We start from the raw sequence: 25,532 nt of genomic DNA, 5'->3' as shown, positions 1-25,532 counted from the left end.
TGTGGAAGCACCACAGGCTTGTTTTGGAGGCCAGACCAGGACAATAGAAGGACCAGAACAGGAGGGTGAAGGGAATAGCTCTGAAAGTGACAGACCAGTAACCCTAAAATATCTGAGGAAATAATTGAACCTGAGTTTAGATGAAAAAGTTTCTAGATTAAATATTCTTCCATGAGATAGAAAAGGAATGCAAAGGATAAAAATTATATCCAGTTAAGAGAATTTTTAAAATGTTTGCATATCTGAATTTATGGCCTTGAATTATCATTCCTGCCACAATTGGTAATACAGTGTGTGAACATAAATTTATTAATAGTTACATATTTCTAAAAATGGTTTATCTTGGAGTCTTAATTATATTTCTTAATTAACATAATTAAGAAATCTTAATATACTTAAGTAGATTAATTTTCATATTTCTGATTCCTAAGGCTAAGATTTACTATTTTGCATTGAAATATATAATTATAAAATTTTATAAAATCAAACTCTTAGAAACTATTTTATAGAACATCAAGACTTCCTGGGTAAGTAAAATCTTTTATATTACATTTTTATTTTGCAAGAAAATAAATTATACAACTTAAAAAATAAAATCCAAAAATTAAGCAGTTCATCAAAATATTTCAGCCTACTGCATACAGAAACTGCTACTATTTAAAATTGTACAGCATTATCATCTCAGTATGTAGTGGCACACATTCAAAATAGTATATACCATGAGTTTAGAGTACAACTTAGGAACTCAAATTTGTTCAACACTCCAGACAACATATAGTGTAGATGACAGGAAAGCTCTCATATAATGTTTATTTCACAAACATGACCTCAGAAGAATTTATAAGATAGCATCCCAGTCATTTACATGAAAATAGAAAAACCAGCTTGAGTTTAAGATAGCAAATCTTTCTGTAAAACTAGCAAAGCTTTTCACCCAAGTTGAATTTTTAAAATCTGCCCTTTTAGCAGGGCTAATAACATCCTACTGCAAATAATGCAAAATACTTTTTAACTACTCAGGTCATATTTTGTATTATTATATTTAATAAAAAGTAAAAGTAAGAAAGTGAACATTTCATTTTGGAGATTTTAACCTTGATGCTCAAAATAAGAGCAAGAGATTTAAATAAACAGGTTGACAGAACTTAGGGACCCCCTTCAATGAAATGTAAAAATTGGAAGACTTCAGAATTTATTTCAAGATCGTCATTAAATCATTAGAACAATAATGTTTTAATATTTATCTCACTGTAAGCATTAAAATTGTTCTATATTTTTACTTCGTAAATTTTATTTCATGTCTACTTATTCTGGCAACAGCAACAAAGGTTAACAATATTCGGATGGCTCAATCTTTAAATAGAGAGTGAGTGTTCAAAGCTTAAATTAACCTCTGAAACATTCTGTTGCCATACAACTAGTGAAATATATATATAACAAATTTTTTTGGCTTGGATTCATTCCCCTTAATTATGTCAGGTTTCATCCCTACTCATATAGCACTTAATGGAGAAAGGGATTTTATAAGGAATGCTAAATGTGATTCCGTAATCTTTATTAAGTTGCTGGTGAGATCTTTTTTTTTTTCAGATTCTTTTTTACATTGGCAAATCTATAGTCAAACATATTTAAAGAAAATTTAACAATGGCATAGGCACCTTGTTAACAATGTGGTTTTCATAAACACCAAGAAGTAGTTAAAATTTGTATACATAACGAAAAAATGATGAAAATTGTAATTTCTACAGTATTTGCTGCTGTTCTGTTGCATAAAGTACAAGTAGGACATAATTAGTTATTAAACAATTTATAAAATTTAACAGAAAATTTTGCTATGGATTAGGTTACCCACTTTTGTATTAGATTTGCCTTTATAAAAAATCAAAACATTATGGCTCTCATTCTTAAATTAAATGAACAAAAAGATTAGAAATTCCAAAAAGCACTGAGAACAATTATGGTTTAAAACTACAACAAATAAACTTTTAAAATTGGCCTATAATTTTACCCAATTTTCTTCTACTTTGGCATTCTTGTATTGGGACAAGAAAATATGCCAATACCAAACTATCTGTTAAACATAAGGGCCAACATTATTATAAAATTATATTCCTAAATTTCAAATTTATCCATTGTTAGCAGTCTTTTAATTAGAGAAAACAATGAACGCTAATTTTAGTTTAATTCTGAACAGTATGCTTGGTCTAATAGTTGACATATGTTACCTTAGAGGTAAAGTACAACATAGCTAATTTAGAAATAAAATTCCTATGAGTTTCACAGTAACAATTTGACCAGAGCCAGCAAAACCTTAAATGTTTTAATTTGCTTTCCTTCCTTTCAGCAGGCAGTTCACAAAGCACCTTGACATTGGGGACATATTCCAAGAAATGCTCTTGAAAGCACTCATCTAATAAATACTGTACGCTTTTCTGTGCTCCAGCACTCGACTTTCTACTATCTCGAAACCAGAATATTTTCAAAATGTTAATATCAAAAAAGTTAACAATTTGCAAGAAAATTGGAAACGTGCACCACAATGAATAAAAATCCATGTTGAGCCATTCTTTCCCAATGGGGAATAAATTTTTCTCTTTTAAGCTGTTTATGTCCTCAATTCCTAAATCTTCTACAACTCTGGGTATTTAGTTGCCAGCAACCATTAAGTTGCTACTTTGGATTGACTGAAAGGAACAAGGTAAGGGTTGTCTTCTGAACATTTTAAAAATGTTTATTTTTAAAATATATAAATATATATGTACATATATTTGGCAAGTTTACTGCTCATATTAAGATTGTAACAATTCTGCTTACACATTTCAGGTCAATTTATGTTGTAGTTTCTCTCTTTCTTCTCGATTAATGATACTTTATTATTACTTTTTAAAAGAGAATGTCTTCCTTTACAGAAACCTGAGGCTATAATCCCTAATCATGAGACCTTAAAATACCAAAATATTTCTATGATACAGATTACAAGATCAGTTACATAACTGTATTTTATCAGAGCAGGATATTTCGTCATTGTTTTTAACAAATTTAGATATGGCATAATAAATACTAGGCATACAAATATTAAATGTGTTAACAAACACACTTAATATGTTCACTTCACTATTTTGACTTTGCAATCATAATGAACTGTTCTGTACATTTTTTTTAACTGAAGCAACAATTACTATAGCTTCACTTTTTCAAATTAAACTCTCCAGCAATTTAAGATACAAATTCCTTATCATTTACTGCAAACAATGAAAACAGCAGCACCCTGCTAAAAGAAAACCAACATTTTAAAATTGGAAATATTTACTACCATTTTTAGGCCACCAATAAAATCCAGTTATACTGAAGCAGTGTTTGAACAAACAACTTGATACTATTAAATACTTATCTTCTCACCTACATCTGCTCTCTCCCATTGTTATGTAGACCAATTCACTCTTTGGATCAAAAGAAACCAAGAGTACAATTTCTAGTTCTAATTGCATTCTTAAAAACAAAAGATAACAACGTTTTTCAGTGCATGAATATCTGAAGATCCTTCCTTGTGCAAGTACATTTTTTTAAGAGGAAAAAAAAGAGGAAAAAAAGCAACAAGAACCCTGCCCTCCCTCTTCCCAACTGTATTTCTCCTGGTGGGTATAAATCATTTCACTTTTTAAAAGTTCATAATGGGCTCTTCATGAATGCAAGTTTCTCCACAAAACAGCATGCTGTCAAGAGTGTGCAACATGAAGGGAATGCCATCAAGCTAACTTATGTGATTGGCAAAATATAGTTGTTTTGTAAGGTAAGGCAGAGATTTCAATATTTATGTAATTAAAGTCCAAATAAACCTTTCTCCAGCACAAATTGTTACAACTTTCTGCCCAAGCACTCCAAAATTTGGGTTCTTGATGTTGTCCATGATATTCAAAATTATGCCATATATATGAAAGTGTTGATATCGGATTCATCTCTTCTTATATATTTGTGCTCTATTAGCCATTCTATTTGCTCCTTTATCATTTTCTTTTGTGGCAAGAACATGTTTTTCAAAATTTCTACTAATTCAGTCTGTAGCTGAGCATTACTAATTTTCTTTCTCATTTTCATTATCTGTATGATAGCCTCCTAAAAGAAAAATAAAAACAAAAGTGAATTAATATATCAAGGTATTTTAAGAAAGACAAAGTAAAAATTACTTTTTACGTATTTCATACCTATCCAACATCTATACAACATGAACAGTTGGGATGAATCTTGAGACCAGTTTCCTTCAATTTAACCCTTTCTATACTCACAGTAAAAAAAAAAAAAATCTAATTATAAAGATTTTGAGAAATAAGGAATAAACAAAATTACCCAAAACCTCTATGATAAAAGACAACCAACCAGCTGATGTTAATGTTATGGTATATTTCCTTCCATTCCTCATTTCCACACTATGCACATTTTAAAAATTTATCTTATTCATGACATGTATGGTGTTAAATACCAACTAAAATGACATATCCCTTAAAGGAACATTTTTTTCCTAATATTGTTATTGCATTGTATAGTAATGTAAGCCGTTTTAAAAATCATTAAGTACTATATTCTTTATTTACCAGATCAATACACTATATGCTAGAAACATATTTTTTTTTTGCATTGACTTGATTACATGTTTTGAATTTTCTAAAGGAATTTGCATTTTTCATCTAGGTAGATTTTATCAATATTTCCCTTTATGATTTCTTTCATTAAAATTAAGTTTGTATACAGATCATTTGAAAAAAGTGTTAAGTATTCTTTTCTATTTTGCCTTTTCCAATGCAAGCTCTCTCCTTAGACATCTGTCTGCCTTGGTGGAGATTAATATTTGTTATAAGAAAAATGTGAAAAGAGAAAATGAAGTACTATTTGCTTTTAACATTTAAAATGGAATTTTGCTGCAAAGCAATAATAGGCTTTTGAGTCAAGACACTATTGAGCAAGAGAAAAAGTTCTTCAACTTCCCCTCTGACAAATCAAGAGCCAGGCTCTTGATCACAAGGGTTTATGTTAAGGGTTCACAAAGGAACAAGGAGGAAAAGTCTGTTCCTTTGGGCCCTTGACAATTACATGTGTCAGGCAGGGGGAAGAGGGACAATTGCAAACGTCTCAGGTTTTCCTCTTCTGACTTTGGTAGAAATGAGGATGGTAGTTGTTAGAGAAGAAGAAAAAAGGGAGCAAAACGGCTCTGGCCCTGGTCTCCACTGCTAGGATGGAAGAGTCTGTACTCCTGAATCTCCCTTCAGTTCCTGTGTGTCACAGATAGAGGACAGAGCTCATGGACTCTATCACAAAGCAGGGGTGACCTTGCAGCACCAGATGATGATGACAGTGTGCCATGTAGGCCAAAGAGCCAAACAGAGGATGTGACAATCTCGGAGGGCTCAAGAGCTCAGTAAAAGTAGCAGACAAAGTCACAGCAGAGAAGAGGCCATGTGGCCCTAGGTGAAAAATGAACAAACGTTGAGTTCGTTATTTACAGGCATCAGCAGCTTAAAACAACAGAAAGCCAATCCCCATAGGAGACAGATAAAGCACTCCCCAGCTACCAAGAGCAAGGAACCAGGACACTGTCACAACTGTATAGGATGAATATCCCTCCTGTTACTAGGTCAGGTGAATTCCTTCACTCTCAAAATAAGCAGAAAAGATAAAAATTTATGTTACTGTTCAATGATGTAATATGATAAAGTAGCAGAGAAAGATGAATAAATCAAAACCAAAAGCTTTTCTCAATACAAAAATATAAACAAACAAACAAGTGGGAAAAATGAAATGAGAAAACCATAAAATTCAAAGGCATTTCTTTTTAAAGAAGTATGGAGGACTTATACAAAAAAAGTGAACCTTTACTGAGAAATTCAAAAGGAGATTTGAATTACTGGAGAAAAAGATCGTATTCTTTTCTCTTTTTAAAGGTTTTAATTGAAGTATAATTTACATATATAAAGTACACACTTCAAAGTGTAATTTTCAATGAGTTTTGATAAATGTATGTATACCTGTATGACCACGACCATAATTATAATTAAGATACAGAACCTTTACGTTACTCTAGTTACTCTAGCAGTTTCTCCTATGTCTCTCACCCGGACAACCCCCACACCTCCCCACCCCAGACATTTATATCACCCTAGTAGTTTCCACTATGTCTCCCATCCAGCCAGTCCCCTACCACCACCTGGGCTGATTTTCTATCACCATTGCTTGGTTTTGCTTGTTCTAGATGTTCATATAAATGGAATTGTATAGTATATATTCTAATGTTTGTCTTCTTTTACTCAACAAGAGATACTGTATTCTCTAATAATGGGCTGAATAACTTAAAGAGTCCATTTTTCCCGTTTTAATACCATGTTCACTGAATTTGATAAAAATCCAACTGGGACAATTTTTGGATTTTAAAAATTGATTCTCAGTTTTATCAGAAAGAATAAATACGTAAAAGTGACTGAAAAACTGAAAGAAAAAAAAAAGGCCTATTGTGGTGGTGGTAGAACTTGCCTTGCCAAATATTAAAACATATTTAAATATCTACAAAAATAAAACAGCATGACAAGCAAATTGAAGAAAATTACTTAGAATTAAAGGTACTATGTAATAAATCAAATTTCCAATGATATTAAAGAAAAAATAATAAAAGTAGACCTTGGCTTTTTTTTTTTTAAAGATAAATAGATCACACAAAAACAAATTGGTCTTATTAAGACTATTTCTATCTAAAGTTAAATCAGCTATATATTATGTTTGCAATAGACATTCTTTATCATATTCAGATACTTAAAAAAAGAAATAGGTATTAGAAAACTTTTCTGGATTATATATAAAACAACCTTAGTTTCACATTTCATTTGAATTAAAAGTCTTCAAATTAAATAAAATTTTGAACATTTCAATCCTATAATTGTAACTTGTTCCTGAAAAACTTTTCTTTTGGTGGAATCAAAAGAAGACAATTCAAAACCAAGTTTGTGCCCAATCCATTAGTTAGAATCAACTAGAGGCTACCAAGCCACACAGCAATATTTTTTGGCAGCTAAGAGAATGCCAACAACACATTTTTTTTTTTAATCCAGTAAACTAAAAATTGGCTTTTTCTTACAAAAACTTTGAAGATTTCACGACCAAGGTTTTTAAAGGTTCAGACATTTTGTCTTAACATAACAAACCTGGGTTCTTAATATTCTTAGTTGAACTATTCCTTCATTCTCTTCTTCTCTCATCCTTTCTGTAGTGAGCTGTAAGCGTCCAATCAAGTTTATTTTACCCCTTTTTTGAACTTTTGCATTTTTTCTATAAAAAACATTGAAACAAATGACAACGTAAATGTCAAGCCAAAAGTATAATATATATATTGTACAGTGAAAGGACTTTAAAAGATCACATTATAGCAACAATATCTAAGAAAAAAGATGTACAAGCATTCTAAAAGCTAATATTCAGAACCGTTTAAAGTAACAAATAATATTAGCTTTATTTAAAATGAACTCTAAAAAAAAACAAAAACAAAAATAAAATTAACTCTATGATTTTCCTCAAGAGTATGATAAAGACTATTAATATACAAGTGACTACATTCACTATAAAACAAGCTAAAATAATTCATATTGCCATAAAAGTGATTAGGTAATTGAGGATATATGGGTTATGAGTCAGCATAATCTGCTAATTGGATCTTTTTAAAAAATGCTTTATATGGATTCAGATGCTTCAGATTTAAAAAGAATGAAAAACAACACAGTATAAAGTCAGACACCAAAAGCGCATTCATGGAAAATCCGGTAAAGGAGTAAACCTCTCTAGTTCATTAATATATTAAAAAAAAGGAACTAAATGATATAAAACCAGAGTGATGACCATATATAGTTATACGTATTATCTAAAGAAAATATTTTGCTCCAAACCAAACACTAAAAAAATCAAACAAGGTATTTTTATTTTAGATGAACCAACATAAATCTTACATTAAACTGAACTCCTGGTTCACAGAGAAGAGAGTACCTTCTGTAAAATCTTTGGGTGAATTAACTTGAGGTTCATATAATAAAACTTGCCGTTTAAGCTTTGGGAAAGCTACTAAAGACTATGAAGAATAGAAAGAGAAAACAATTAGTGTCCATAAACAGATGAAATGCTAAAATCAATTCTCTCCAACATTACCAACGTAGGTAAGAAAGGATTATAAATGCAAAGTCAGAATTCAAACTTTTATTTGGTACACTCATGAATATAACCATGTAAATACAGAGTGGGGAAAGAGAGAATGAGAAGGACAAAAGGAGTTGGTTATTCGGAAGCAATAATACCCTTTCTGCAATGAGCATCCCAGAAATTAGAAGGACTGTTCATATATGACCACACTAAACACGACTTGCCAGTTAAATACACCCGCTATTTCTTCCCTAAGGTAGTAAGTTATTTTGGAACTTCCAAGGGGTCTATGGAATAGGGTAAAATGTAGTTTCAAGCAAGAGACAAACATATCTAACATGTCTTTGAAAGAATTAAAATCTTTCCATTCTTAAAGTTTTGGTCATCGTAAAACCTTTGAACACATAATATAAAAATTAAGTACAAAAGAACAAACAATAAAAATAAACAGAAATTTAGTGCCTATCTCTAGTCACATTCCTTACAGGTAATGTTCAAATACCAACTCATTCTTTCTCTTTTTATTTTTATGCCTTTCTCCATCTTGATAGCTTGTATGTTTTCAATTTCTTTTTTCCATAAATATCTCATCAATGCTTTTTCCTTGGTTAAAAATCATTTTGAGCATGTTAAGAATTTATAAAGTTATTACAAGGCAATCGTATATATTTCCTGATGGGGTGGCAGGACACCATATTAAAAACAAAAAACATAAAGAACAAACAAACCCATAAAGTCCGTCTAAGCTCAGCATCAGGGAGTTCAGTTGCAAGTTTTAGATTTTCAAAGCTGATTTTCTCTCTGGGTCTTTGGTTCCATGCAAACAACACTGCCAGCTGAAACGTTGTGACCTCCAAATCATACTGACCTACTTCATTTTTAAATGTTATCTATAATAGATAAAATACATGTTTAAAGATCAGAATCTCTTCACAATGATTACCATCTATTTAATACAATATCTCTTAGATGAGATTATTTGTAAAAAAGATTGCTCTAGTTGTCTTCAGTGTCCATTTTTCCTTTCTAACACAGGAATAGAAATTTTAGCAGACATTAATGACTGCCCAGGAAAAAAACCTCATTTCTCTGCTTATACTGGTGATTTGAATTCTGACCAAGTGGAATTGATGGGGGATGGGGGAAACTTCTAGATGTTGCCCTTAAAAGTAGATGGGGCCACTCCTTTTCCTTCCTATTGGCTGGAATACAGACATAATAAGGATCATATTGGATTACAAGGACAATACCTTAGAAATGATCATGCAACAAAGAGTATGGCCCTGACAATCAAGGAATAGATCCATAATCATGGCTCAAACTTTTACATGTGAGAGAGGCATGGCTGTAATATGTTTAAACTACTCATATTTGGACTCCTGCTATTTTCAGCCAAATCAATAACCAAACAAATATACCTTCTACTTACAATTCCGTTTGACATGAGATGATGCCAATGTAATTTTCTACCACTATGATTTTTTTTGTAGAATTCTTCTACTTCAGGTATCAGATCCTCCAGTTCAGTGGGAAGTGAGACAAATACTTTCTCTGAACTTCTTGACCAAGCCCCAGCATTCAAAATTTTTATATTCACTGAGTCAGCTATCAGAAAAAAAATATCAGAACTAAAGTAAATAATCATATTGGATAAAATTCCAAACAAATAATATGGGGTACTGATGAAAATAAATGAGAATCTAAAGATGAAAAAAGTGTCCTTCTGTTTCAAACCCAGGTTCGGCAAATCTAACATTCTGCTTTGACAGCTGTCTCGAAGGAATGTGAGCTTTGTAACATCTCTGGATGTATTACTTCCAACATTTATTTTTAATTTACTTGAAAACAAATTTATTATTTTTTAAAAGAGTTTAAATACACATACACATATAGTTACAAAATAATACCTGGTAAAGCCAACTTGTTATTTTTGTGCATTTCCTTAAAAGCTTGATTCAAATCTTCAGATACCTTTATGTCCTGAAACATTCTAGCAAGCTTGTTTACATAATCTGCCGGCATACCAACCTCCTATAAAAATCAAAGACAAAAAAGGTTATAAAATATAAACTAATAGGTTATCAGGAAAAATTTAACAGAAAAAGTTTTAGATAAGTTAATATAAATTTATTTTCTCCCTTATTTATTATAGCATAAATAGCCTAACAGCTAATAAATTTTAGAAACTAGGATAGTTCAAGCAGTCCCTTGTTTTACACAAATCCAACACGCACAGATTTCAGTTACCACGGCTTAGTGAAGTAATACCAGTCCCCGCAGCAGAAATAGCTGACTGTGTTTGTAATGTTGATACTGCTGCCAGTAAAAGTACTAGATATGCAGCCAGAGGAATTTAATGAAAGCAATTACTGACATAAATGAGAAAAATGGCAGCGAAAAAGGATGAAGACGTATCCGAGGAAGAGACACCAGCAAGAACTTTTTCATTTGAAAAACTCTCAGTATTTCAAAGACCAAAAGAAAATGCCAGAAGTTGATCTAAACTTAGGAGTATCACATTTCTCTAAGGCACAGAAAAGATGCTCGCTATGCATCACTAAGGTACATGACAAGAGGGCAAACACTACTCAAAAACTACTTTTTTTTTAGTAACAGCTGTATTGAGATATAATTCATCTACCATAAAACTTGCCATTTTAAAGTATATAATTAAGTGGATTAGTATAATCAGAGTTCCACAACCATCACCACTATAAAATTTTATATTTTCATTACCCCAGAAAGAAACATTGTGCCTAACAGCAGTCATTCTCCATTTCCCCACTATTCCCCTAGCTCCTGGGAAGCACTAATCAAACTTTCTGTCTCTACAGAGTTGTCTACCTAGACATTTCACATAAGTAGAATCAAGCAATATAGAGTCTTTTTTGACTGCCTTCTTTCTATTATAAAGGATTCATTATGTTGTAGCACAATTCACTACTTTATTCCTTTCTATGGCCAAATAATATTCCATTGTATGGACATACATTTCGCTTATTCACTCATCAGCTGATAGACATTTTGTCATCCCCCTCCCCACTCCTAACACACACACTTTTTGGTCATTATGAATAATGCTGATAAGAACACTGGTGAAAGAGGTTTTTTTGTGAATATATGTTTTCATTTCTCCTCAGTAAATACATAGGAGTGTAACTGCTGGATCATAAAACAGCACTATAATTAATATTTTAAGGACCTGACAACTAGTTTTCCAAAGTAGTCACACCATTTTACAATCCCACCAGCAATGTATGGGGGTTTCAAGTTCTTTGGAGTCTCACCAACACTTGATACTGTGGGTTTTTTTTCCCTTTTTAAAAATTTTATATAGCCTAACAAAGTGAAGGAGTATCCCTTTGCTGCTTTGATTTGCATTTCCTTAATAACTAAGGATGTTAAGCATCTTTTCAGTGTTAACTGGACATTTGTATATCTTCTTTGAAGAAATATCTATTCAAGAATGGGAGCGGATGTTTAATATATTAAGAATTTTTAACAAGGTTTATTTTAAGTGTTGAAATGAACAGAATTAATGGTAAGACATTTTAGTGAGTATAATTAACACTGATGATTTATAAATATGATTGTGGCTGAATGAGGTAGTCTATAAACAAATGTCAATTGAAATGAAGATAGAGAACAATCTAGAGAATGTGTAACGGTAATTTCAGTGATTGCTAAAGAGTGTGGTTAATAGTATACATAGAAGAATGTTCTTCATTTACAAAGTGTTAAGAATATGGTGATACACAGGAAAATTAAAACTACTGTGATTTATGGACAATAGTTAATGGTAATATTGTATTATTTTTGTGTCAATGGCAAAGAAGATATTATATCAATTCTAAGGGACAAGAACAGAGGGGGTTAAGAGGGTATGGGATTTTTCCTTTTAGAGTAATGAAAATGTTCTAAAATTGACTGAGGTGACGACAGCACAACTATATGGTGAAAACAAGAGCCGTTGAGTGAATACTCTGAATGGACTGTACAAAGTATGGGACTGTATAACAAAGGGAATCCAATGATGGAAGATGGACTGTGGTTAACAGAATATGAGAACATTCTCTCATGAACTATAACAAGTATATAATACTAATATAGGGCGCTAATAATCAAGTGGGATGGGAGAAAATACACCAAATGTAAGATACAGGCTATAGTTAGTAGTAATATTTTGATGATGCTCTTTCATGGTTTGTAATAAATGTTTCACAGCAATGCAAGTTGCTGGTGGTGGGGTGATGTATAGAGGTCTATATGATGATATGTATGTTTGATTTTAAGTTCACAACTTTTACTATACACTTTTTTCCTTTTGTGTCTAGCTTTTTTTTTGTCTTTATTTTTTTAATGTTACATTAAAAAAATATGAGGTCCCCATATATCCCCTATACCCCTCATCCCACTCCTCCCCCCACAACAACCTCCTCCATCATCATGAGACATTCACTGCACTTGGTGAATACATCTCTGAGCACAGCTGTACCTCATGGTCAATGGTCCACACCATAGCCCATACTCTCCCACAGTCCACCCAGGGGGCCATGGGAGGACATACAATGTCCAGTAACTGTCCCCATAGCACCACTCAGGACAACTCCAAGTTCTGAAAATGCCCCCATATCTCATCTCTCCCTCCCACACCCTACCCCCAGCAGGCACCATGGCCACTTTCTCCACACCAATGCCACATTTTCTTTGATTACTAATCACAATAGTTCATGAACAGAAAAAATTATGGAACACTTCACGAATTTGCATGTCATCCTTGTGCAGGGGCCATGCAAATCCTCTCTGTATTATTCCAATTTTAGTATATGTGCTGCTGAAGCGAGCACTATACACTTACTATTTTATGTATGTGCATGTATGTATGATATACTTCAATAAAATTTTATAAAAAAGTAAATATTCAAATCCTTCGACCATTTATAAAACTTGAGTTGTCTTTTCATTGTTGAGTTATAAGAGTTTTTTAATATATTCTGGATATGAGTCCTTTATCATATAAATGATATGCAAATATTTTCTCTATTACTGATAAATTTTTACAAAGAAATAAAACACTTTAATTTTTATAAGTTTCTTATGTTTTAAAATAATTGCACTAAATGTTTATTTTACTATATTTTTTGTTCTATATATTTAGAACTCCTAGAGTTTCTAATATTTTGACAAAAATCTTAAAAGTCACAGAATTAACACATTTTCCCCATTACCTATTCACTATTTTTTCCATTTATTGTCAATATTAAGATCTCTATGCACAGTAATTTTTATTCTACATTACTGCACAAAGGGCTATTTGTAATTTGAATTCTGTGTATGTACACACATATATATGTGTATATATATAATCACACATATAGACACATATACATAAGAAATGAAGGGCATATTCATGTTGTTAATAATAAAAGTCCAATCCATTAAAATAAACTAAAAGGAACAGACTCAAATATTTTGACAGGGAAATTTAATCATAGCATTGATTACGATAAATAAACCATCACCTAAAGGTTCTTTTGGCTATACAAAAGAATTTGTTATTATTTGTTTAGGAACATCTCTACCGTTAAGCATTTAGTACTGGAAACACATAAAAAATGAAATGCTGTGTCCTGTAGCCTATTTAATAAGCCCAGTTCAAATTAGAGTACAGGTACAAATGAAAGTGAAATAGCTGAAACAAAACAAAAGCAAAGGTGCTTTACTAAAAGTTTCATTAAGAAATTGTACTATATTAGGTAGCACTTTATTTTATATAAGTGATGCTCTACTTTCATAAAATGTTCCCTATCTCTTTAACATCAATAACTTCACCAAAATGAGTTACCTAAGGACACATATGAACCATGTGCTATATGAAAACCAAATATTAAAAAAAAAAAAGTTAACTTACTCTTAGCCACTCTACCATATTCTCTTCAATTTCACTATCAGCAGAGATGTCTAATATAAGACGTCGTGTCAAATGAGCTTTGTGATATCTCATAAAAACGTCTTTGTTTTGTACATATTTAAGCACCAAGAGCTGCATGGAGAACAAAGTCACTTTCAGTTCATATATACTCTTAAACATCTAATCTAGACCTTTCAACATTCCTCAATCATCAAAATTCTTAAATTTATAAAAGCATATACAGATAGAAGTACTAAATTACCCATCTCTGAAAAATAATCAGTCCTGAAAGAGATATTTATCTACTACTTAAAAGTGCGCCAGTTTGAGGCTGTACCCAAATTACCTTTTAAAATCCAAAAATATCAATTTTTAAGATTTTACATAAAATATGACAATACTTTTCATGAAAAATCAAAAGCACTCCTCTAATTTTCCCTCCTAAATATCTTCTTTACCTCTTTCTGGCACTAACCTTCTCTTCAGGCCTGTCTTTCTATTCTTTCCCTGCAGCTATACTTCTTCTATTTTTCCTGTCTATATTCCTTGGCTTATATCGTTATACTATCATTGGGGGACAAATATGAGGAAGAGAGGAACTAACCCTTTATTTATGTTCATAAATCCTGGACTATCTATCTTGGACTCTCAAAAAAAGGGAAGGAGTGAAAAATCATGGCTCCAAACATCATCAGCTGCACTTTCCTTCCTTTTATCCTTTACTAGGAGATAGAATTTAATTGGCAAAAAAAGAATTAAGAAAGGAGAAAAATTAAATGACATTTTCTCTTTCACATGGCTATAAAATAAAAATGCCATCTAAAAAAATAATTGCCTGGTAGTCTTGCATTGTAAAACAGCATCAGTTAATTACAGATGAACTTTTTAAAAATTGATGCTATCAGAGAATGTCTTACATGCAAAAAGGAAATGCATTAAAAATTTTGAAATATAAAATAATATACCACTTCTTTAAGCTTTGCTTCAATTTCTTCAGAAGTTAGTTTTTTGCTCAATGGTGTTTTTCTTAGCAACATGTCACAGTAATTGGCAAGCAGCTCAGGGCACTTTGATTCAGGCTGTGTTTTCAATCCTACCCTGAAAAACGAATTGAAAGCAGTTGATGAAAAATGACCGACATATGCAAATATTTCTTTCTAAGACCCATCTTTCACAAACTAACTTCTTAAATTTAAGGAGGCAGCCACTCTCAGGTTCCAATAAATGGAGACTGTCAGAAATCTGAGAGTGAGCACCTCTTTGGTTCATCATAGTCCTGGCCCTGCCAGCAATCTACAAAATATTTTATTAAGGTATCTACTAAAACACTTTTGAAAAACCATGTAAATCCTTGCATATTTACATGAACATTAAAAGACTTCTCATCATTAACATGTCAAAATAAAACTGTTACTTCACTCTTTGAAATATATCCAACATAACCTAAATTCCAGAGATTAAATCATCCATTAAAAAAAACTTTAATGAAGAATACAAAAACAATAATGAAGACACTCTATCTCTATTTCACTTTCCCCACAAAATTTTAAATCAGCTTAATACACTTCGATGGGTGAAAGCCTTGAATTTATTTTTTTATCCTACAACATATATAAGCAAATTTAAATTCGACATTTTAAAACTTTTTACACATATAAAATCCAAGTAATATTTTCTGAGGATTGAGTTACCCAAACTGTTATCCATATAAAACTTATCACTATGTAACTTTAATATTGTGTGTAAGCATGTGTATATAAATATATATGCAACATATGCCTACACAAAATTTAACTGGACATGTCAACTCTTTAATATAGTGTATGAAACTCTATTTCCTTCAAATTATGAATCCAGGGATCAATATCAGTTTTACTTCTACCTATTATTTTTATAGATTTACGTCTCCAATTCATAACGAGTAGATGGGAATAAAAAATGTTTCCATTATGTCTTTGAGCTCAGTTCTCTGAGTACCTCCTGAGTCATTTGCTTAAAAAAATTAGTCATCTAACAAACTATTTTTAGCAGAATGGGTGTAACATAAACATTATTTTTGGGTGTAACATAAACATTATTTTTAGCAGTGGTTGAGTGCCTACTTCCCATGTACAAGGTCCTGGGTTCAATCGCTGGTACCTCCTAAAAAAATATATATATTTTTAATAATGCACCAACTGATAAATCCATTAAGTAAGTTAAAACTATATTAAGGGAGAGGACGTGGTTCAAGCAGTTGTACACCTGCCTCCCCAATGGAGGTCCTGGGTTCAGTCTCTGGTGCCTCCTGTAAAAAAACAAACACAAAACAACAAGCAAAATGAACAAAAAAACCAACCCAGGGAAGCCAACGTGGCTCAGTGGTTGAGCACCAGCTTCCCACATATGAGATCCTAGGTTCAATCTCCGGACCATGGTACCTCAAAAAAAAATAACAACCTGTATTAAAAGCAAAGAGTTGGAAACCATCTGACTTGCAAAAAAGATCTGATACCTAGTCATTAGAAATTAATTTACTGCACATCAAGACCAATTATTGTGATTAGATCAATTATCACTGATGGTACACATTGGATGAATTCTATGCTTTATTAATTAGTAACTGTCAATAAAATTGATTTGTTTAAATAAAAAGAAAAGACCAATTGTTAGGGATTGAATCATGTATGTTGCCCCCTGCAGAAGACATGTCACAACCCATTCCTGTGGGTGTGAAGCAATTTGTAAACAGAACCTTTGAAGATGTTTTCAGATAAGGTGTGGACAACTAAATGAGGGTGGGCCTTAATCCAATATAAATGAAGTCCTTACAAGCAAAGAAAATTAGACAAGGAAGTAAAAACCAGAGAAGACAGAAAGGGGCAGACTGCCATACAATGAGGGCAGAGACAGAGCCACCACCAGAATGCTACAGACATCAGAGAAAACATTGCCTGGGATACCCTGATGTTGGAATTCTAGCCTCAAAATCTATGAGACAATAAATTACTCTTGTTCTGATGTTGGCTATAGGTGGGAGGCTCTTAATCTCTTTGTAGATAACCTCAGCTGTCTATGACTTGTGGGTGTGGGACAGTAAGAGGCTGCAGTCCTGCCCTTGGTGACCATGGCAATGACTCCAGTCCCAGGAAACAGTTTAGCGATGCAAACTCTATCAACTTAAATATTCAGGGAAAATGCAAACCAAATGTGCTAAAAGCTTATCTAGAATGTATAAGGTCCATGCTAAAAGCTTACCCAGGATGTGGACGATAGACGCTAATTCAAGCCTATGCAGCACTAAAACAAAGAACAATTTGACCCTTCCTCTCAGTATAAAAGGAACTCAAAATTCTTGTTCAGGGCTCGGGTTTGAAACAGAAAGTTCCCAAGTCCGGCTGGCCATCAATAAATCATTTTTCCTTCTCAAAATCATTCCTGAGTCCCGGTCTTTCTATACGCAAACAGAACCTCTCTCAACTTCTACACATTTTTGGGGGCTCGTCTGGGATTGCAAATGAAGGCCAGAGATGGTAGCATTTTGCTGCCCCTTCCAAATCCCTGAGGAAGCCAGGAAGACTCAGGTGAACCCCAAATCTGGTTGCCCCTGGAAATTTAATCCAGAAAAGATGTGGGCTCCGCCAGAATCTTCTGACAAAAATAGAGGGCAATGGAAGGTCTGAAGAGAAAGATTCTGGGAACAAAAAAGAACTCCAAACATGGAAGAAGGTAAGACTCCCTGGGTGAGCACGTCTGGAGAACCCTAGCTTTAACTGCAAGGAAGGGAGGCTGATCACCTCCCGAGAGAACACTAGTAGCCCAAGAAAATTGGGGGAAGCCATCCTCTCTAGGTCTGGAAAAAGAAAACCGGGAAAAAGCCTGGTGTTTTGGGTTTGTCTAACTGCATGTTAAAATCTGGTACTGGTCTTATATCCACTGAAAGAGTGGAGGCTTGATTATAATAGGAAGGGCTGTTCACAGGTTCGAGTCCTAACATCCTGGAAATTGGTCTAGAGTTTTAAAAAACTTGGTTACAGGAAAATGGATCAGCTTTGCTAGTGAAGCTTGGTCTGGGTGTAAAGTTAAACAGTGAAAAAGGTCTAGCTAGAATCTTTTGTTATGGTGCTGAATTGCGAATGAATTCACTTTATACCAAATGTTAATGTTAAGTGTTCTTTCTAAGATTTGTGATGGCTGTGGGGGCAGTCATGCTGAAAAAAAACATATATATAGAACTCGTGGGTCTGATTAGTGACCTTTGTGCTTCTGTCTGTGTCAGCTCAATGCTGGTGTTGGAGTTGTGTGGTTATGTAAAGTGGTGGAATTTAACTGAGCTGGAACCCTCCCTTGCCACTGGCAAGGGGGTGAATTGATTATGGGGCAAAACTACAGAGTCTGGATGTTTGCGGAGTCTGGATGTTTGCACATGCTCTGCTGCCTCGTCTCTGGTCCACCCCTTTGCTGGGGCTTGGAGGCCGTCTGTGTCTGTGCCATGCACCCGGGTTTGTTGGGGTTGCCCCAGTCAGGGTGACTGGATCCCTGGGAGGGATGCCAAATTTGAGTAGGTTCTGTCTCCCCATTTTGGCAGAAAGCTGGAAAGGGGAGAGCGGCTTGCCCCTTTCCAGTGAGTCCACACCTTCTATTGATAAGCCACATTCCTATTTGATTGTTGAGCACCCAACTGCCTGGAACGGGGAAGGTGAAGAGGATGAAAAGCAGAATCAAAATAAATGCAGTCAAGTTCCCTCCCTAGGGTGTCAAAGGCCAAAAATGCATTTGCATTCTGCCCAGGTTCTTCACTTTTCCAAATCTCTCTCTCTCTGTAAGAAATACTTTGTAGAAATACTTTGAAATGTTTTAGAACTGTAAACTTGTCTGAAGAAAGGAGGCTATTGCTTAAAACAATAGACCTCTCATCACTTGATAGCCTTTTCAATGGTCTGGCTGGAAACTTCAGGGTTGTGAGACTACAGAAGAAAAAGAAAAAAAAGGAACAGAAATGCCACTTTGAAATCTATGTTTGGCTTTTGTCAGTTGCTGGCGCCTAAGAATTCACAGTAAAAAGGTAAAAATGTATTTTAAAATGAATCTTTAAATACCAATACTCTCTTGCTGGTGAATTAAATGATAACTTGCAGATGAGAATTTGTTCCATTACTGAAAAAAGGCAGGACTTCACAGAATTGTTACTAATAAAATTCTTATAGCTTAATTAATAAGGTATCCAATTTACCTTAAGGTTAAAAAAATTAATAAAAACTGTAACTAAGAGTTAAGATCCTTTAGAGATGCATTTATCTTATAAAACAGCGGAAAGATAATAACTAAAATAACTGGGCGAATTTAGCCTGAAACTATTATTGTAAGTGTAAATTCTAAACTAACCTTACCTTTGTTTATGGTCATTTCAAGCCTAGTCTCACCCCTTGCCTTTGCCTATAGTTATTTCATAACAGCTTCTGCCCCTATAGTCCAGGGAAAGGCAGACTTGGGGACATCCCTGTCTCCTGTCCTACTGGTATTAGTAACCCTGCTTTCTCTCATGAATCCAAGTGTAAACTGAATTGCTGCCTGGTGGAATTCTTAGTCGCTGGGTTTAAACGACCACTGGAGTTTTATTATCTCCAAGGGCTGGGAGAAAAAAAAAGGGGAGGGGGGAGTCTCCTGCCTTAACTGTCAGTGTTCCTAAGACTGGCAATTCATTAGGGAACTCAGTCTGTCTCCCTGAGGCTTCAAAAAGCCTCAGTAAATATACATAGAATTAATCTTGTTGCTTATCCAAAATTCTGCTAAATTCAAGGTAAAATATAAAGTTCTAAAACAAAAGAAAATGTTGCTAAAGCATTGGGAACATTTTGGTTACCAAGCCATTAATAAAGAAACAAAATTCTTGTGCAAAACTGCACAGTCATAGTGCAAATTAAAAAAAGTTTCAGGAGTCTTTGAAATTTTTGCAGTCACACTTATTTTGTAAAAAATGGAATTTTTAAGTAACTAAAGTCATGTTTTTGTGTTAAACTATTCATGTCTGCCTATTTGCTCTAATTGTTGAGGTTAAATACGCAGTTTATAAGTAATATATATTTCTGGACCCCAAATTAAGCTAAACAGTATATAAAATAATGCGAATTATAAGTAACATCAATGAGTTGTATTTCTGTGTCTATTTGTGTCTGCCCATTTGCTCAGTGTACCTCTTCATACATAAGGATGATAATATCAAATTAACAATTGAAAATTCTTAAAAGAACTCTATTCAAATTGTTAAAAATTAAATATGCAGTTATATATGTGAATAAATATTCTTGGAGCCCAAATTAGACTAAATAGGATAGAAAAGTCATATAAAAATCTGATTATAAGAACTATTGGGAAAGGGCCTCCTCTTTGCAAGAGCTCTGAGGGCAGAAGTAGGTGTAGCAGATTAAACCTATCTACTAGGCTGGGGAATTAAAAATCAGTTTGCCCTGTAATTTCCCAGTTTAAACCTTTTGACAGTCATAAAATAAAGGTAGTTAGTGGTTCTGTTGACAAATTTCAGTAAGTAAGGAAAAGTCCATAAAAACTATGGAGGAATTTTTCCGGGATTATAATTAAACAAATTAGGTAATTGTGTAATGTGTTTTAAAACCTGGTAGTCAATGTGCTTTTAAAAATTATTCATTTTCATAACTTAAAAAAAGAAAAAAGTTTTAGCTTCCTGTAAAAAAAAAAAAATTCCTTGCATAAACTATAATGGTTTCAATTTTATTTAGCTTAGGTGTTATCTCCCTTAGTTTATAAAATACCCATTAAATAAATTAACATATGTATAAAATCTTTAGAGTAATAAAAATTGTAAATTCACATTAATGGAATTAAGCTAAAGACGAAAGATTGTAAATACCCTCTCTTAAATAAATACAGTAAATTTCTTTGGTTAGTAATTATAATAAGTTTATTTAAATGTAAGGTAACTAGTCAATTATAAAAAGTTTGTAAAACATCTTCCAAACTGAAAACGTTTAAATACTTCTAATTCTAGAAGTCATTGTTAACTAAAAATTTGGATTAGTATTGGTTGCAAAGAATAACTTCGTGGTAATAAAACCTATCTGAAGGCCACCGCAAGGTGCATATTTAAGTAAATGGTAATAAAAAGTTATCTTGATTCTATTGGGAATCTTCTGTTTTCATTTTAACAATGAAAAATAGTTTTTTCCCTCTAAAGTAAAATACCTACTATTATCTTAATGGCAAAATTGTATAAGTAAACAGTCATATGATATATGATGTGTTGCATTAAATTGTTTATAATATATATAAAAAAACAAGGAATAAACTTTAACATTGTCAAACTCTTTTGTGCAGTCAAACCAGGCCTTGAATGCATTATAGGTTGCCTCTCCATGTGAGTTATTGGCTAGGCTGGTCACTGACCCCTCAATTACAAGTATTTGCTGTATCAGCCTCTGGTTCTGCTCCTGAAGTCGATGGAAACTACTTTACAGTTTCAAGCTCCTGCAGCAGCCAATAATAAGTCGGTACAGCCAAGTGTACAATAAATATCGCCTCCAGACTGGCATTGTTCCATAGTGCCAGAGAGCACTATGCACCAGGCTAGTAAAATACTGGAAACTCTAAGATCAACAACGCTGCAACTTGCTCACTGTGTGAAGAACATGCAAAGTGGAGCCATGATACCAGGATACTGTAAGTAAAACTTCAACCCAATTGGCATTATGGCTTGCTCCCATGGAGAGATAACATGTAAAGTATTACAAACCTGAAACTTAAAACTATTAATTGCACCTCAGAATCCTTATGCATTAAGTAATACATTAATTAATATTAAAGTGCTGTACTTTTATCCGGTACTAAATATATGCCCAATAATTATAACTTTATCTTTTCTATTCTAGATTAGGTACAAAAGTATATTACACATGTTAAATTCCTGGTAACTTTATTTTCTAAATAATTAATAAACATGTCTATAAAATAAGGCAGTGGTCTTAGCCAGGCTCAGCCAACTTACTATTCTAGTATACTCCACTGTGTAGCAAAAATGAAGCTTGCTTGCTAATAATGGGTCACCTATTAAACAGTCAAAATTATCAGAAATTGTAAAATTAAAACTGAAATGTAAAAAAAAAACTTAATTCTGTAGTTCTGATCCATTCCCACAGCTAAAAACTAAGAAAATTTCCATCTTAGTGCACTAATCCTGAATGAAACCAACTGTCCAAAAGTGCCAGTTCACCAGGAGCATCTAACAGAACACGAGTGCCTATTATTAAACACCCTGAAATGCGTCTTCAAAACAAAGCTAAGTATCTATTGCAATTTCTCTCTAAAAATAACTTAGAAAAAATATATATATATACTGTTCCCACCAGCTTTTAAAAAGGGGTGCCATCTTTATAAGCACCTAATCTTGTCTACCTCTGTAATCCAATGTCCTCTTTTAAAAACGGGTATTCCAAAATTTTGTTTGTTTCTTTCAGAATAAACATCTTATTAGCCATATGAAAACTTCATCCAACTTCGTACAGAATGCCAGATCCATCTTCCTCCACTTAAAATAAAAGTTTTACACCTTTTTAGGTAATAACTACAGCCCATGGCCAGCAGGAAGCAGATACAGAAAAGAGATCATCTCCCTTCAGCACCCCTTTAAAATTAAAGGTGTAAACTCTTTAAGGGTAAAACAAAATTAATAGATGGATCTGGAGCCTGACTGGAAATCTGCTTGAGCACCTACGGCCCCAGGATAACTGCAGGCCCCACTCTAGGATTCTGCTGTCTAAAATGAAAATTTCTAAACTTCTAAGAACAGGATCTTGGATGCTACACTGAAAATTGATAAGTAAAGTAATCAATCAAAACAATAAACAGCCACCCATCTCACAGCTCCAAAAATAATTATGCCAAAGCTTAGCAAGTTAAGCTCCGGCATAAGGGGGAAAATGATGTGGGCTGTGGGTGGGAGGCTCTTCATCTCTTTGTGATAACCTCAGCTGCCTGTGACTTGTGGGTGTGGGACAGTAAGAGGCTGCAGTCCTGCCCTTGGTGACCATGGCAATGACTCCAGTCCCAAGAAACAGTTTAGCAATGCAAACTCTTATCAACTTTAAATATTCAGGGAAAATGCAAACCAAATGTGCTAAAAGCTTATCTAGAATGTATAAGGTCCATGCTAAAAGCTTACCTAGGATGTGGACGATAGATGCTAATTCAAGCCTATTCAAGCACTAAAACAAAGAACTATTTGACCCTTCCTCTCAGTATAAAAGGAACTCAAAATTGTTGTTCAGGGCTCGGGTTTGAAACAGAAAGTTCCCGAGTCCGGCTGGCCATCAATAAATCATTCTTCCTTCTCAAAATCATTCCTGAGTCCTGGCCTTTCTATAACTGAGCCTCTCTCAACTTCTACAACAGTTTAAGCCAAGCAATTCTGTGGTATCTGTCAGCATTCTGGGAAACTAAGACAGCAAAATTTCAAAATGTTACTTTCTTAGGCAAACTGAAGGATTTTCTGTTCTTAGGAAATGCTAAGTATTATAGTAAGAATGAGAGAGAATGCCTTTCTTTGCTAAGTGAAGAAGAATAATTCTGAAAGACGCAGAAAGGAGAAATTGCATGACGCTTCCATTACCAGGCTCAATTTTAGAAAAAAGTGGATGTGGAAGTTGATATCCAGGGTGGCATGGTCTAAGAAAAAAGAAATCCTTCAACTTAGCAAAAAAACAATCCAATTAAAAGACACGAACAGACATCTCTCCAAAAATGATACATACAAATAGCCAGAAAGTACATGAAAATATGCTCAAGGGAAGCGGACTTGGCCCAATGGATAAGGTGTTCGCCTACCACATGGGAGGTCCGTGGTTCAAACCCCAGGCCTCCTTGACCTGAGTGGAGCTGGTCCATGCGCAGTGCTGATGCGCGCAAGGAGTGCCCTGCTACGCAGGGGTGTCCCCCATGTAGGGGAGCCCCACGTGCAAGAAGTGCGCCCTGTAAGGAGAGCCTCCCTGCGTGAAAGAAAGTGCAGCCTGCCCAGGAATGGTGCCACACACACGGAGAGCTGACACAACAAGATGATGCAATAAAAAGAAACGCAGACTCCCGGTGCTGCTGCTAAGTAATAGAAGTGGTCACAGAAGAACACACAGCAAATGGACACAGAGAGCAGAAAACTGGGGGGGGCGGGGGAAGGGGAAAGAAATAAATCTTTAAATTAAAAAAAAAGAAAAAAAAAAAAGAAAATATGCTCAATATCATTAGCCACCACGGAAGTGCAAATCAAAACCACAGTGAGATATTATTTCACACCCACTAATGGCTACCATTAAAAAAAAAAAAAGGAAGAAAGTGTTGGAGAGAATTGGAGAAATAAGAACACTCACATTCATTGCTGGTGGCAATGTAAAACAGTGCAGCTGCTATGGAAGACAGTTTGGCAATTCCTCAAAAAATTAAAAATAGAATTACCATATAGTCTGGCAATTCCACTTTTAGGTATACACACAAAAGAACTGGAAGCAAGAATTCAAAGAGTTATTTGCACACCAATGTTCATAGCAGCATTATTCATAATTGCCAAAAAAATGGAGACAGATTTTTTTAAGTAATTAAAGGCAGCAAAGATTATAAAAGCAAAGCAAAGCAAACCTGATAGTATTAAGGTAACAGGACACCCTGCACATGCAATAAGGTAATACACTCCAAAAAAAATTAAGAATTTAAAAGCACAGTTTTAAAAAAACTTACCCTTTCTGCTTCAAAGGTAATTCAAGTTTAAATATGGTAGCATCATTAACAACTGCTTTATAAGCCTGCAAATAATAATTTGAAATGTAATATGAACATTATTTTTTAAATTTAAGTACAAAATACAATGTTACATATAAAAATAATAAAAATATAAACCTGTTTTGGTTTTTAATGGTATATCTGCCCTGGCAGAATTTTTCACATCAAAGCCTTTAGCATGCTATTTGTCATATTATTGTTATCATCATTTGCAAGTGGGGCTCTTAACGCTACCTAACAACCATAATATTTTCTCTTGTCCATTCATTCTTTTATAGTCCTAGAGAACGTTTTCATACCATTTCCTTTCTTTTCAAACCTTCAATACTTCCTTCCCAAAGTACATTCTCAGTTAATGATGTGGCTTCTTATTTCACTGAGGAAACTGAAGTAATCAGAAAAGAATTCCCATAGACCACCAACCATCTAACTGAAATCTATGCTCATAATACTCTGCCTTCTTTCTTATTAATATATATAATACTTGCTCCAAAGCAGACACCAGCCTTCCTGCTAAGACCCCATTCTGTGTCTTGTCCAAGCAATTCCCTCTTCTTTCTCCTGCATCAATTTTTCCCTCTCCACTGGTTCTGTCCCCTCAGCATATAAACATAGTGCTATTTTTCACATCTTAAAAATGGTCCCTTGGCTTTGTCTACCTTCATCAACTGCTTCATTTCTC

The 25,532-nt window shown here is 33.8% G+C and overlaps 1 protein-coding gene and 1 non-coding gene across 2 annotated transcripts in view; both read right to left on the bottom strand.

The window, feature by feature from the left end:
• Nucleotides 1-537: 537 nt before the first annotated feature.
• The window catches only part of CUL5 (cullin 5), an 85,831-nt gene continuing 60,836 nt past the window's right edge, over nt 538-25,532 (bottom strand). The window contains exons 11-19 of the mRNA XM_004470849.5: nt 24,809-24,873; nt 15,043-15,175; nt 14,078-14,209; nt 10,074-10,197; nt 9,596-9,771; nt 8,895-9,056; nt 7,980-8,098; nt 7,185-7,308; nt 538-4,113 (exon numbers count right to left, since the gene is read on the bottom strand). Of these exons, the coding sequence (XP_004470906.1) occupies nt 3,919-4,113; nt 7,185-7,308; nt 7,980-8,098; nt 8,895-9,056; nt 9,596-9,771; nt 10,074-10,197; nt 14,078-14,209; nt 15,043-15,175; nt 24,809-24,873 (1,230 nt within the window). The 3' untranslated portion in view covers nt 538-3,918. The remainder of the gene's footprint in view (nt 4,114-7,184; nt 7,309-7,979; nt 8,099-8,894; nt 9,057-9,595; nt 9,772-10,073; nt 10,198-14,077; nt 14,210-15,042; nt 15,176-24,808; nt 24,874-25,532) is intronic.
• Nucleotides 12,907-13,013, bottom strand: LOC111767182 (U6 spliceosomal RNA). The gene has a single exon (XR_002799070.1). It is a non-coding gene; the product is annotated as a U6 spliceosomal RNA (small nuclear RNA).

The sequence above is a fragment of the Dasypus novemcinctus genome, chromosome 27 (genome assembly GCF_030445035.2).
Source record: "Dasypus novemcinctus isolate mDasNov1 chromosome 27, mDasNov1.1.hap2, whole genome shotgun sequence".
NCBI lineage: Eukaryota > Metazoa > Chordata > Mammalia > Cingulata > Dasypodidae > Dasypus > Dasypus novemcinctus.
Note: the sequence above shows the minus strand (reverse complement) of the source record. Positions and strands in the feature narration are given on the sequence as shown.